Source organism: Centroberyx gerrardi, chromosome 5, assembly GCF_048128805.1.
Source record: "Centroberyx gerrardi isolate f3 chromosome 5, fCenGer3.hap1.cur.20231027, whole genome shotgun sequence".
NCBI lineage: Eukaryota > Metazoa > Chordata > Actinopteri > Beryciformes > Berycidae > Centroberyx > Centroberyx gerrardi.
Window position 1 is genome coordinate 10117501 of NC_136001.1, and position 14151 is coordinate 10131651.

At 42.3% G+C, this 14151-nt stretch overlaps 1 protein-coding gene across 1 annotated transcript in view; it reads left to right on the forward strand.

Moving 5' to 3' along the window:
* The window catches only part of chd5 (chromodomain helicase DNA binding protein 5), a 41741-nt gene that overhangs the window by 13475 nt on the left and 14115 nt on the right, over positions 1 to 14151 (forward strand). Inside the window, exons 5-24 of the mRNA XM_078283446.1 lie at positions 1 to 111; positions 209 to 321; positions 515 to 641; positions 1517 to 1683; positions 2751 to 2969; positions 4402 to 4608; positions 5258 to 5469; positions 5883 to 6014; positions 6481 to 6589; positions 7169 to 7360; positions 7928 to 8128; positions 8566 to 8703; positions 8955 to 9076; positions 9920 to 10093; positions 10789 to 10930; positions 11576 to 11707; positions 12020 to 12137; positions 12270 to 12394; positions 12591 to 12837; positions 13355 to 13527. The exon at positions 1 to 111 is cut by the window's left edge and continues 131 nt beyond it. Coding sequence (XP_078139572.1) covers positions 1 to 111; positions 209 to 321; positions 515 to 641; positions 1517 to 1683; positions 2751 to 2969; positions 4402 to 4608; positions 5258 to 5469; positions 5883 to 6014; positions 6481 to 6589; positions 7169 to 7360; positions 7928 to 8128; positions 8566 to 8703; positions 8955 to 9076; positions 9920 to 10093; positions 10789 to 10930; positions 11576 to 11707; positions 12020 to 12137; positions 12270 to 12394; positions 12591 to 12837; positions 13355 to 13527 — 3161 coding nt within the window. The remainder of the gene's footprint in view (positions 112 to 208; positions 322 to 514; positions 642 to 1516; positions 1684 to 2750; positions 2970 to 4401; positions 4609 to 5257; positions 5470 to 5882; positions 6015 to 6480; positions 6590 to 7168; positions 7361 to 7927; positions 8129 to 8565; positions 8704 to 8954; positions 9077 to 9919; positions 10094 to 10788; positions 10931 to 11575; positions 11708 to 12019; positions 12138 to 12269; positions 12395 to 12590; positions 12838 to 13354; positions 13528 to 14151) is intronic.

A 14151-nucleotide genomic window follows, 5' to 3' on the forward strand; every position in this document is an offset into this window, starting at 1 on the left:
TGGCTGCCGCTGTGGAAACTGTTACTGTGGCACAGCCAATCTCTGTCAGCAGCAGCCAGCCGAGCTCTCAGCTGGGGCCAATCAAAAAAGCCAAAACCAAAGAGGGAAAGGGTAAGGACTCGTGAACTGTGAGAGAACGGATGTTTTTAGAAATAATGGTAAGAGAAGCACTCAATTAACGTAACTGTGGTCTGGATCCGTGTCTCAGGGCCAGGGGTTAGAAAGAAAAGCAAGACCGTGAAAGAGGTGAAGAAGAAACCCAAGCCGAAGAAGACCAAATCGAAGTCGGGCCAAAGTGGGAAGAAGAAGAAAGCATCCTCGGTACGTCTTGTGGTATAATATTCTTGTTGTTAGCAGCACCGTCCTCATTCAGCTCATTCATCTGCTCACTTACTCTGTATTGTCAATGACAACAAAGTGCCATATTCTGTTCTAAAACAAAATCGTTCTCCCTCCATCTTCGTATACTAAAGAGCTGTGTGTAAATCACAGTTGTGTGTGTGTTTTTTTCCAGAGTGAGGAGGACTTCCTGGAGGAGTCAGACTTTGATGACATCAGCATCCACAGTGCCTCTGTGCTTTCTGATACCTCGGGGGCCGCCACCAAGAAAAAAGCTCGACGTGGGCGTAAAAAGAGGAAAAGTATGTTTACTGTCTACACTCTCTCTCTACGCTCTCTCTTGTGTATTTTTCTTCCCAAATCCCATTGAAATCGCTCATAACCTGACTGTTTGGTTTGATTATGGGTAATGAAGGAACAAAAAAAATGTGTGTGGAGTTTTTTAAGCTTTGTTTGTCTTGGGAAGGATTTCTGAAGACGCACGCTGTTTCTCAGCAGCGACTGGCTTCATATCTATATAATCACTCACAGAGGTGGGTACAAAGTACATTTACTCAAGTACTGTACTTTACACTAGTACACTTTTGAGGTACTTGCACTTTATTGAGTATTTCCATTTTGTGCGACTTCATACTTGTACACCACCACATTTCAGAGGGAAATATTCTACTTCTTACTTCACTATATTTATCTGACGGCTGTAGTTACTAGTTACTTTGCAGAATAAGGTTTTGCATGCAAAACATGATAAGCTCATAAAATATGATGCATAGTTAAGAGTTTAAACTACATAGCAGTATATGGAGCAGTTAGACCTAGGGCCACTTAGACCATCTGGAACATTAAAATACTTCTTACAGGTTAATGCATCAATAATTAAACACTCTGAAAGAGTACCTTTTATTTTGGATACTTAAGTACATTTTACTGCTAATACGTCTATACTTTTACTTCAGTAAACTTTTGAATGCAGGACATTTACTTTTATTGGCGTATTTTTACATTATGGTATTGCTACTTTTACTTAAGTAAAGGATTTGAGTATTTTTCCCCCCACTGGTCACTCACATTCACACCTGGGAGCTGTATAGTTTTCTACTGTTGGTCTCTGAGCGGCTCCATTGAAGCAGTGTGTGTGTGTGTGTGTACTGACACTCTGACTCTCTGCCCTGTCCAGAGGAGGATGGCGACGGCTACGAGACGGACCACCAGGACTACTGCGAGGTGTGCCAGCAGGGCGGGGAGATCATCCTGTGTGACACCTGTCCCAGAGCGTACCACCTGGTGTGTCTGGACCCCGAGCTGGAGAAGGCCCCCGAGGGCAAGTGGAGCTGTCCGCACTGTGTGAGTGGATTAGATTTCCCTGGGAGTTTCATCAGGAGTATTTCAAGAAGTTCATTTTCATGCACACTAATGACCTGTTAAAGTGGTAATTTGTGAGATTCTGTTGTTTTTTTTGTTTTTTTTGTGACATCTTGATGGTGATAAGCGCTCATTGCTGTGGTGTTTCTGCACTGCACTTCCCAGAGATCACCTGTCAATCAAACAGTGTGTCCAGTACTGTGACGTATTTTTATCCCAATTATGAGAAGCCAGGTTCTTGATTGCCATGATACTAAGACATATTCTACCATTTATTGTTGGTTTTTCTGATCTGATCTGGCTTGATTTCCATGATAATATTCGGAATTTTCTATGTTTACATGTACACAGGGATATATGTGAGTGGAATATAAAGATGCGTGTACACAAGTTTATTCCAAATAAGACCTTATGAACCAGGATTTGAGCTATTATCTGGGATACTGTGTGCATGTAGATGCGTTTAATGCCATGGACTGTGTGATGGTGAACTTTACAGAAGACTAACAACATGCAGTGACATATGATGGAATAATTAGAAGCTATCAGTATGCTGTGTGTGGCTGTTATCAGTGTAGTTGAAAGAGAGTCAGTAGTGTAGGTACTAGAACTGTGCTTCAAAGTTACTCTTTTATGCTGTTGACTAATCTACAGCACATTATGGATTTCACATCAAAAGATGAATCTGATGCAAAACAACAGACTGCCAGCCTTTGATCATGGACCTTTTTGGTCTCCATGTTAAACGGCAGCAATGAACCAGCAAATGACCAGCTTTAGCTCACTGCCCCAATACTTATGCCACTGATTGTACACCATGATGAGTAAACTATGAACTGAACTTTAAAAGATAAAATGAAATATATGAACCGCTATTTTGTTGAAAACACTGTTTTAATAGAGCCAAATGTCTTCTATGAATGCATGTAATCAGGATTTATATCAGTTTGAAAAGGTGGGTAAAGTTAATTTCACAAATAAAAAGGTGGGTTTAGGTGGGTTAACCCTCTGCTCCATCCCTGACTGTGTGTGCCGTCTGTGTCTGTCAGGAGAAGGAGGGTATCCAGTGGGAGGCCAAAGATGATGATGAGGAAGAGGAAGAGCCAGCTGGCGAGGAGGAGGACGACCACATGGAGTTCTGCAGAGTGTGTAAAGACGGAGGCGAACTGCTGTGTTGTGACACCTGCCCGTCCTCCTACCACATCCACTGCCTCAACCCGCCTCTCCCCGAGATTCCCAACGGGGAGTGGCTGTGTCCACGCTGCATGGTGAGCTGACACGCCGATTCATTCCAAATACTATAACACCTTTTTGAAAATAAATGTTACTCATGACTCGTCACTTTGTATTACTCTGTAGTTCAAAAACATGCATGTGTTCAACCTCAACAATGTTAGTATTTGGTAGGTAAAGGTCTTAAAATAGCTAATAGATTAAATATTTTACCAAAATCACTTTTAGTTTTATTCTTATCAATGATTTTATAAGAGTAGCAGTTAATAAGGATGGGACGATATGCTCATCTGACTATACGATTTGATATGCAATATGGGGTTCACGATTCGATACAACTACGATACAATGTAATATATAAAAGTTAAATGACTACAAAGTATGAGTGAAAAATTATGTTTATTTCTGAGCCACAAATGCAATGGCATTGGCTTGCTAGAATGTAAACAACAATTTTAAAATGTCATTACAAACTGCAAATAATAGAATTTCGATGGAGAGCTTGTGAAATTTTGATGGACAAGCCGTCTCATTTGTGATTACTACAGCAGAATAAAATGCAGCTAATATCGTGATTCATTTTTCTGCCCGGCGATTTTTGTATTACAATATATTGAATTTCAAGATATTGCATTGTCCCATCCCTAGTAGCAGTCAATTTTTAGCAGTGATATACAGTATATCTTGTTTCAGAATTAAGCTCTTCAGCTATTGTTGAGTGATTTATAGCAGTGTCATCCTGTAGAGATACACTCTAGTGTGAATATGCACTACTATGCACTTGACCGGATGCTCTACATGCTCTTAATATTTACCCCTCCAGCTGGGGTCCAAAATATGGAAAAATATCCCATGGCTAAGACAATAGCTGTATTTCATACGATGGCACAGCTATGGCAGCAGAAGTGGGTAGTCTGTTCTCGGCTCTTGGTGTAATTGTGTTGTGTATATTAAGTTTGCTGTTTGCTGATATAATTTGGTTTCTAAGCTGGTGAACGGGCCATTTCAAGCCAGGAGGGTCAGCCTCCCTTTAAGCTTGTGATTGTTGATACCATTTGATTTCTGAAATGCTGAGCAGGCCATTTCAAGCTAGCAAGGTCAGCCGTCCAATTAGCCTACTGATGTTGAGACCAATAATGAATTATCGGGTGTAATATTGTGAACTCAGTATAAGCGCAGATGCGGTGTCGGTGATTATAGGTTTGACCGATGCTGAGAGTGGATGTGGAGGGGGCGGTTCAGGGAGAGAACTTGTTGATCCTTGTAGATGTGTCATGGGTCAAATTCAATGAATCATCTTTGATGGGAGCTGCCCACTTGATGATCTCAATGAGGACTCTGACTCACCCTGTCTTTCCTCTAACATCTGAGATCGCTTCTACATTGTTGCTCACCCAAATAGCACAAGGCATAGCTGACACAAGGGATGGATGACTGCATGTGCTGTATCACAACTTTCTTCCTTAGTGCCCTCCCCTAAAAGGCAAAGTACAGAAGATTCTGCACTGGACATGGGGCGAACCCCCGTTGCCGGCCGAACTGCCTCCCGGCCCCGACGGCAAGCCAGCAGACCCGCTGTCCAAGCCCCCGCTGAAGGGCCACCCGGAGAGGGAGCTCTTCGTGAAGTGGGCTGGTCTTTCCTACTGGCACTGCTCCTGGGTCAGCGAGCTGCAGGTGAGACGTCACAGTTAGGTCCAGTCTCACATTGAACATTTCTGTCTTCTTAGGCCCCACGATCTGTGTGGCTGCCAGTTGTGGAACACAAAGAGTGTCTTAAATGTTAGAAGCCAAGTGGTTGAGTTTTCTACCGGACCTTCTATTGGTGCTCAATACAAAATGAACAGTGCATGTTCCTTTAGCCATTTTGCTATCAATGTCTAAGCAGTGTAACCCAGCAACATCACTTAGAGCTTTGGACGTTCGGCAGTTTTTGAGTGAGTGTTGGGAATGTAAGTGTGCATTGCCTCAAATCTCAAATAATGCAAAATGCAATCGCAATGAGTGACCACTTTTGAACAACAAACAGCTAAGTTGCCATTTAATCAAGTGTTGAATGAACATGTGTTTGGTTTGAGATTGGGCCCTATAGAAACTTTGCTTATCTCCTTTTCTGAGAGACCAGACAGGGTTCTTTCTTGTTTTTTAGCTCTCAACTCTTCTTTAAATCCACTCTGGAGCTTTGAGTAGTTAATCAAATTAGCCCCAATACCGTGGCAAGATTGTACGTTGTACATTCTTGTGAAAAAGATCCTTTGCCAGAGGTGATGCTGCATGAAACTAAGCTAAATAGATTATTTTGCTTTGCCTCTCTGTGGTTGTGCAGTTGGAGCTGTACCACACAGTCATGTACCGTAACTACCAGCGTAAGAATGACATGGATGAGCCTCCGCCGTACGACTACGGCTCTGGAGAGGAGGAGCTCAACAGCGAGAAGAGGAAGAGCAAAGACCCCCAGTACGCTGTGATGGAGGAGCGCTTCTACCGCTACGGCATTAAACCAGAGTGGATGATTATCCACCGGATACTCAACCACAGGTGGCAGCTCACATTTGCACAGATTGTCACATGCGTCATATGTACAGACATGCTTGGCAGAGATACATATATTATTAAGAAAAGGGCTCTGATAAGCAATTCTAGTTTCACAATATGAGATATTGCTCTGGAGTTGAGAGATGTATCTAAAAACTCTCTGAATTTCTGACAAGCCATATACATTTGTAGCTGTAGTGATAGTAAGGAAAGGAAAGGACTGTATGTGATTTTGAGTGTAATGGTTTCATACCCCATTAACAAATGCTAACAGGAGGCTGGCACACTTTCCTCAGAAACAGAACAACTTTTTGAATGTCCTAAGAGAGGGCTTGATAATTGATCAATAAGATAGCTTTCTAAAAAATCCTGAGCTTTCCCTTTTTTGTTTACCATGTCTATTATTTTCCCTGTAGTTTCGATAAGGATGGGGATGTGCATTACCTGATCAAGTGGAGAGACCTGCCCTATGACCAGTGCACCTGGGAGGTGGATGATTTTGACGTGCCTGAATATGACAGTCATAAAGCTTTTTACTGGGACCACAGGTTGGTACAGAGCATTCACAAATTAACAGAGCCTTAATTCTTACCTCTTTCCATAGCTGTTTTTAAGGGGGTGGGGAAGAGGGTGAGGATGACAAGAATAAATGTCTTGGGCTCTGAGCCCAGGGGAATCCTAAGGGGGCCATACAAGGCAATCAATTATCGGGCAGTTATGTCCACAAGTCATAAGCAGGGCTCATAATGTCCAGTTCCTCCCAAAGCCATGGAAATACTGAGTTGAAATACTGTCTCATTCTCTATCAATTTTTGTCAGTTCTTCCATCTGTCTCTCTCCCTGCTCTAACTTCCTTTTTTCCTCTTCTGCTACTTAGCTATGCATGCTTGATCACACAAAATAAACAAAGGCATATGCCCACGTCTGCTGCTGTTTCCCCTCTGCCCTGCTCGCTATCTGTGATGCCCCTGTTTGATGGGCCGATATGAATGTGTTGCTGCAATTGTCTGCCAGGGAGCAAATTCTGGGGGAGGACCAACGGCCCCTGGTGGTGAGGAAAGGAAAGAAACTCAAAGACGACCATCCGAAGAGGGAAATCCCTCCTGATGCTCCCATCATAGACGTAAGTTGGTATACCCAGACGCAGTTAGGGCAGTGATACAGAGGAAAAGGTTTTGGGCAACAGTGCCCAAGCAGTTGCCTCAGCATTGTTTCTTTCTCTTTGTGAATGCAAGATGGTGCTGTCATAGTGGCTGCGTGTTGCAGCAGCTCTCTAAATCTCTCAATAGGCAACATAGTGAGCTTCTTTCAAACCAATAGAAGTTATGATTTCTCTGTATCTTAATCCTCAATAGGTTCTATTTGTATCATCTTCAATGTGTTCTTTTTTTGCAATTATTTGTTGTATTACCTTCAATAGGTGCAATTTGCTCTATTCTTACATCCTATTCTTTCCTGCAGCAGTGACTCAGTATGCCCATGGGGATCATTAACGTTTCATCTAATCTAATCCAAATCCATGTTGCTAACATACTGTTGCTAGGAAACATTTAAATAGATTTTTGACCTCCTATTTCACTTAATTGCTTGTTGCCTGTTTACACTACCCAAAACAAATGCCTTGTGTAGCGCCATTCATTCACTTAGTCACTCCAGCATGCAGAAATCTTCTACAAGATATCCTGTGTTCTCTCATCACCAGCCAACCATCAAGTTCGAGCACCAGCCGTGGTACATTAATGCCACCGGGGGGACGCTGCACCCATACCAGCTGGAGGGTCTGAACTGGCTGCGGTTCTCCTGGGCACAGGGCACAGACACCATCCTGGCTGATGAGATGGGCCTTGGGAAGACAGTGCAGACCATAGTGTTCCTCTACTCACTCTACAAGGAGGTGAGGGTGGAAATAATCACTATGCTATGGATGGTTTAAGTGCAGTAATATTTAGCCACATCAGCCTCGACTTATACACTGCAAAAAACGTCCATCTTAACAAGTCATTTAGTCTCATATTCAGCCTTCAAATCTTATTTTTCTTAAACTAAGACACATTTATGTCAATGAGGTGAGATAACTCCACTAGAAATGAGTGTCAATATCTTGAAACAAGTCAGAATAAGGCAGATCACTGCACTACTATCAAGAAAATGACACTTGATTCTACAAAATTCTAGAAACAAGTTGGATTTGCATTGTAAACAAGTGAAATTATCTATCCCTATTGGCAGATTTGTTCACTTATTTTAAGAAAATTATGAATTTAGGACTCAATAATAGACTAAATGACTTGTTAAGATGGAGATTTTTGCAGTTTAATCACATCAAAGAATGTCCTCTTAGATATTATTGCTATATTACATTGCAGTCATATTGAGAACAGTGAAAAGCAAAACTTGTAGTATGCAATATTTTACATGAATGTTATGGTTGCTTAGTCAAGCCTTTCTCCCCCTCTGTCAGGGTCACTCTAAGGGGCCCTTCTTGGTGAGCGCGCCCCTCTCCACCATCATCAACTGGGAGAGGGAGTTTGAGATGTGGGCCCCAGACTTCTACGTAGTGACGTATACTGGGGACAAAGACAGCAGGGCGGTCATCAGGGAGAACGAGTTCACCTTCGAAGACAGCGCGGTCAAATCAGGGCGCAAGGTCTTCCGCATGAAGGTACCTTATACTCATCCGGCTATACGATACGAGACCCGGGTCAAATAGCGTTTTCAGATACTTCCTTTGGTTTGTTTGAGCCTATCAGGTGTCGATGGGTGGGGGTTGCATTATAGGACAATACAATAAGTGCCAGAAAGATATTTTGATCATTATAGGAAACTGTTTGAAAGTCAATTTAGTGTATTTTTCTGTGGTTAACACCTTACCTGACACTATCTGAATTGTCCTGTTTTGCGGAAAATCAAAATTTTCTGCCACTCCATACAGGATGAAACAAATACTAATTGTTATTAGCAATTACTTGTTGCCCAAGGTGCATTATACTAAACAGTGCAGTGCAGTAAATGCTAAATCCTACATTTAAAATGCTACATTGTCATAATTTGATTTGTGGTCTTGTGCTTTGTTGATGGTCTTGGTTCTTCCCCTTGCAGAAAGATACTCCCATCAAGTTCCATGTGCTGCTGACCTCCTACGAACTGATCACTATTGATCAGGCCATTCTGGGCTCCATCAACTGGGCCTGCCTCGTGGTAGATGAGGCCCACAGACTCAAGAACAACCAATCAAAGGTAAAGCAGCATTTCTGGCACTAGAGCACCAGTCTGGAGCTTCTATTTGTAAAATGGCAACATCAGGGATTTTATCAGGAACACAAAAAGCAGGAAAGAAGCAGGAAAACAGCTATCTCCCATTAAACGTGAATAGGAAATGTATGTCCAAAAACAGTGAGATTCTGATAGAACCTGGTTTTACATGCGTTACTACTGCTCTCTTTTCTATTGGCATGTTTGTGATATCTCGTAAAACGTGTCCCGTCCAGTTTTTCAGAATTCTCAACGGGTATAAGATCTACTACAAGCTGCTGCTGACTGGAACCCCTCTGCAGAACAACCTGGAGGAGCTGTTCCACCTGCTGAACTTCCTCACCCCAGAGCGCTTCAAGTAAGTCCCGCCCTCTTTCCATCCATCCCTTTCATCCCCCCATCCGCAGGACCGGATTACAGCAGCTATTGACTATTGGACATCCTCAGTTCAGTGCGCATCGAGTCCCTCCATCCTCCCTTCCTTTATCCCTCCATCTTTCCATCCTTCCCTCCCTCCATTGCTGGGGCTGTCCCATCAGCCCCTGCTGTCCCTGAGGCTGGTTGCAGCAGCATACAGTGAAGTCCTCCTGGTTTTGGGGGATGCACCAGTGATTTCACTGCAGGACCTGCAGGGTCACAATCCTCACAGGGGCTTAGACAAGACATTATAGCTTCATTTGCTCACTTAACAGCTCAGTATAAGACAGTGGAATATTATAGAATTTAACATCATTATTATTATTTTTATTATTACATTTTAATGTTATACAATGTGCTGTATTTATGAATATTATTCAGATATTCATTATCATAGATGTGTATATCTAGATGTACGTATATATGCTGCTTATTTCTCTCTCTCTCTCTTTTCTCTCTTTATGGAGAGAGAGACAGAGAGAGAGAGGGAGAGAGAGGGAAGGAAAGAAAGAAAATATAGTTATAATGTAAAGCAAAGACAAGTAAACAAAAGCAAAAACACCAAGGAGGTGAAGTGAGGTGAAAAGAAAGAAGAAAGAAAGAAAAATAGATCAGATAGATAGATAGATGTTTGTGTTTGATGTGTTGTTTATGTATTTAAGCTGTAGTTCACAAACCAAATGAACAAATGAGCCTTTCTCTTCTTTCCTATAATATAGTAATTCTATGCTAGAACTTCTTTTGAATTTCTGTAATCCTTCTGTATCACCTGTGATGTGTGCAGTAACCTGGAGGGCTTCCTGGAGGAGTTTGCCGACATCTCCAAGGAGGACCAGATCAAGAAGCTGCATGACCTGCTGGGGCCTCACATGCTCAGGAGGCTGAAAGCTGACGTCTTCAAGAACATGCCCGCCAAGACGGAGCTGATTGTCAGAGTGGAGCTCAGCCCCATGCAGAAGTAAGCCCCGGGATAAGTTGGTGTTCCTCTACTCTAGTTGGTTCTGTGTAGTCGGTTCGCTGCCGTGCGTGCCATGTGTCTGCAAAGAAGTTATTCAAGAACCGAGAAAGGAATGTTGTTTTTTCTCATTGACCCCAATGTAAAGTTGAAATTACACAATGGGGATATAACAGGTTTGCGCAAAGATCATGGAACTTACTGAACACTAAAGGACCAAAATTTCAACACAAATAAGAAAAAGAAACACACCAAAATTGCACTGGCTGTCTGGAATAATTGATATCAATAGATGTTAAAGAAATACACAGACCTTTTGGCAAATAAATTTTTTGATCAACTTACCATTACATGCTGAGTGTGGTGTCATTTAATAGTGTCTGGTGGTGACTGGTAGTCCTGTCCATTATGTAGTTCACTACGGTGCATATACTAGCAATTTGGAGATTAGCCAAGATGCTTTGTACCATCCACTAAACAAACAAACAGCCTGTTAAAACCTTGCGTGCACAATAGTGATAAATGCTGTTGTGAAGTAATTAGTACCAGTCTTTTCATCACACAGTCGTATGTGTTTCAAAGAGCTTAAAAAAGGATGGTGTATTCTTTTAAGAGTGGAACTAATTGATTTTTGATTTTGTGCCATACTCTCATCTCGTCTCCTGACTCAATCCAATGTCCTGACCTCTGACCCACAGGAAATATTACAAGTTCATCTTGACGCGAAACTTTGAGGCGCTGAACTCCAAAGGTGGAGGGAACCAGGTGTCCCTGCTCAACATTATGATGGACCTGAAGAAGTGCTGCAACCACCCCTACCTGTTCCCTGTTGCTGCTGTGGTAAGGGAGCAAGACTGTGCATAGTCAAATGTTTGTTTTCAACACTGAGTGCAAAATGTTGTTGAATAAAATAAAATGTTGGCATGGCAAGAATGCCTGTCCAGTGACAGCATGGCCATGTGATAGGAGAGGCCAAACTGTAACCAAAAGGTTGAAACCCTCCTGTGCCCATTATTGTTGATGTGCCCTTGAGAAATACACTGAATTATGAACTCCAAGAGCGGTGCCATATCTGCCCATGTGCTTTCTCCTCACTGGCAACATCCCTACCAATGGACCAGGTACATAAAGTTGACATTGTTGCCATTGGTTTCTTTTATACCCATCCCATGATGCACAACACCCAAATGTCAATATACGCTCATGCCAGTTCAGTCAGAAATGAAAAGCTGGAGCAACTGCTGCGTGTCCATTGCATTGTGGGATAGGCCAGGAATAGCAATCTTTACACATCTGGTCTATTGTGTGTGTGTGTGTGTGTGTGTGTCTCAGTGAGGTATCTGCCCCTTGTCTGCTGGTGGGGTACGACGTAAATTCCAAATTACTGTGTGTAAAAGTAACTGATTAATCAGAAATATTAGTGTATTTGTCCAGTTGATGCCTTGAATTGATGAACTTGTCTGTGTTCTCTCCCTGTCTTTGCAGGAAGCGCCTGTATTACCCAACGGCTCTTATGATGGTAACCTACTGGTAAAGTCCTCAGGAAAACTGACTCTGCTGCAGAAGATGCTGAAGAAACTTAAAGACGAAGGACACAGAGTTCTCATTTTCTCCCAGGTAATATTCAATAAATATTATATCTGGGCAGGTAGCCACAGCTTGCTTTGATCAGTGGCCATGAAAAACCTGAAAATCCAGCCATCCATATTTCAGCCATCTCAGTACCAATCTCAATGTCATATGGTAAATCAATTGATATTCCAAATACCTTGGCAATGATCGATTTGAGTGAAGATATGCAGTTATGACTACATTACTCAGTGTGAAAAGACTGACTTTTTTTTATTATTTTAATGATAGCTTAATTTCAACAACTCCAATTTTGTTTGATCACAGCAACATAAACTTGTAATCCCCTCCTTATTTCAGATGACCAAGATGCTGGATCTGCTTGAGGATTTTCTGGAGTACGAGGGCTATAAATATGAGCGTATTGATGGAGGAATTACAGGAGGCCTAAGGCAGGAAGCCATTGACCGCTTCAATGGTGAGTCTGTTAATCCTGAATCTGTCTGGGCGTGTGTGTGTGTGTGTGTGGACGCACATTTTCCTCTACCTCTCTTTCTCACTCACACACACAACCCACACACACACACACTGACTCTCTGCTTCTCTGCAGCACCGGGCGCTCAGCAATTCTGCTTCTTGCTTTCAACACGAGCCGGAGGTCTTGGCATCAACCTGGCTACTGCAGACACTGTCATCATCTACGACTCTGACTGGAATCCTCACAATGACATCCAAGTACTGCTTTCTCAGAGTCTAATCAGATGGACACTTGCATGTTTTTGTTGCCATGCATGATTTAATTAGCTTTGTGAGTCAGAGGATCTTGCAAGCTGAGGTTGTTTGCAAGAGATTTCCTTTTATAGATTTTGTTGATTTCATCTGCTCACTGCATGCTGTCTCTTTATCCCTCTCTATCTTTTGATTCTCGCAGGCATTTAGCAGGGCCCACCGTATAGGCCAGAATAAAAAAGTCATGATCTATCGCTTTGTGACGCGGGCCTCGGTGGAGGAGCGGATCACTCAGGTGGCAAAGAGGAAGATGATGTTGACACACTTGGTAGTGCGGCCCGGCCTGGGCTCCAAAACCGGCTCCATGTCCAAACAGGAGCTGGACGACATCCTCAAGTTTGGCACTGAGGAACTCTTCAAAGACGAGGTGGAGGCAGCTCGAGCCATGGGTATGCCTCTGCTGCATTTATGTCTCTATAATGGTCAATGGTCAATATATCATTGTCAGATTAATTGTTATACCTTGGTATAATTACCGTAAAGAAATGAGACCATGGTTGAGACGATTGGTAGCCTCTATCTCTCACCAGTGGTACTGTTAGTCCTTGTTAGTCCACATTTTAATCCTGTTGCTTCCTGTCACAAAGAGGGTGTTTCGACTTCCTCTGTTTGTGCTGGAAGGGCTGGAAAAAGAGTGACCCACAGCTTTGTGCTGTAAAACAATCTCCCTTTTTGCCATAAAGTAATTCTGCAGATTTCCTGTGAAATGAGGCAGACAGACAACAGACAAAACTCCAAAATGTCAAAGTATCTCTTTATATCTGTGGGTTGTCTAATCATTCGAAAGACCCATTCTCAGGTTCAAAACCTTTTTTATGAGCCAAAGTTTTAATTGTCTGGGACCTCCTTTTTCTGTTCAATAAAGGGCACCCATTAGTCCCTTACTAAAGAGCTTCTCATTAACAGGGGACATTAAGGATGGCGAGGAGGGCAGTGTGATCCACTACGATGATAATGCCATCTCCAAGCTGCTGGACCGCAGCCAGGACGCCACTGAAGACACAGAGATCCAGAACATGAACGAGTACCTCAGCTCCTTCAAGGTGGCACAGTATGTGGTGAAAGAGGAGGACGGAGAGGTGAGGATGTAACCATGTTCTTAGTCAGTGATGTGTTGACATCATGTTATTGTGCTGTTACATACAGAAATAACAGAGTGAAATCGATTATTGTAATTACGTATAATTGAGTATAAATGACCAGACTAAGCGCACTGGTACTCCAGACCAAGGGGTTTCAAACAATGTTATTTGACTCTGTCCTAAATTCCATTGTATTATCATTTCAAAGAACATGATAAAAACATCAAAATCAAAATCAGAGTCACTTAGTTGTCAGTAGTAGTCAGTAGGCCTACAACGGATGCACCAGGAATTTGAACTGTAACTCTTGGTGCTGACGCATTGCAAGAGAGTTCGACAATAATGTATTGACAAACTCGGTGCAGGACAAGACGTAACACAAAGTCACATACAGTATAGTTATAGTGCAGACAAGCCATAACACATGACAGTAGACTAAACATAAACACACAAGTATATATGGAAAGTCAAAGAATTGTTCCATTGTAGCAGCATTGGGATAGTCATATAGATCGCTAGAAAGCTGTGTACCTTGGAAAATGGTTGCTATAATAATACTTTTAGCATTTGACATATCAGCAGAAATTAGGGAAAATTTGTCTTGGATGTGATAATAAGTAC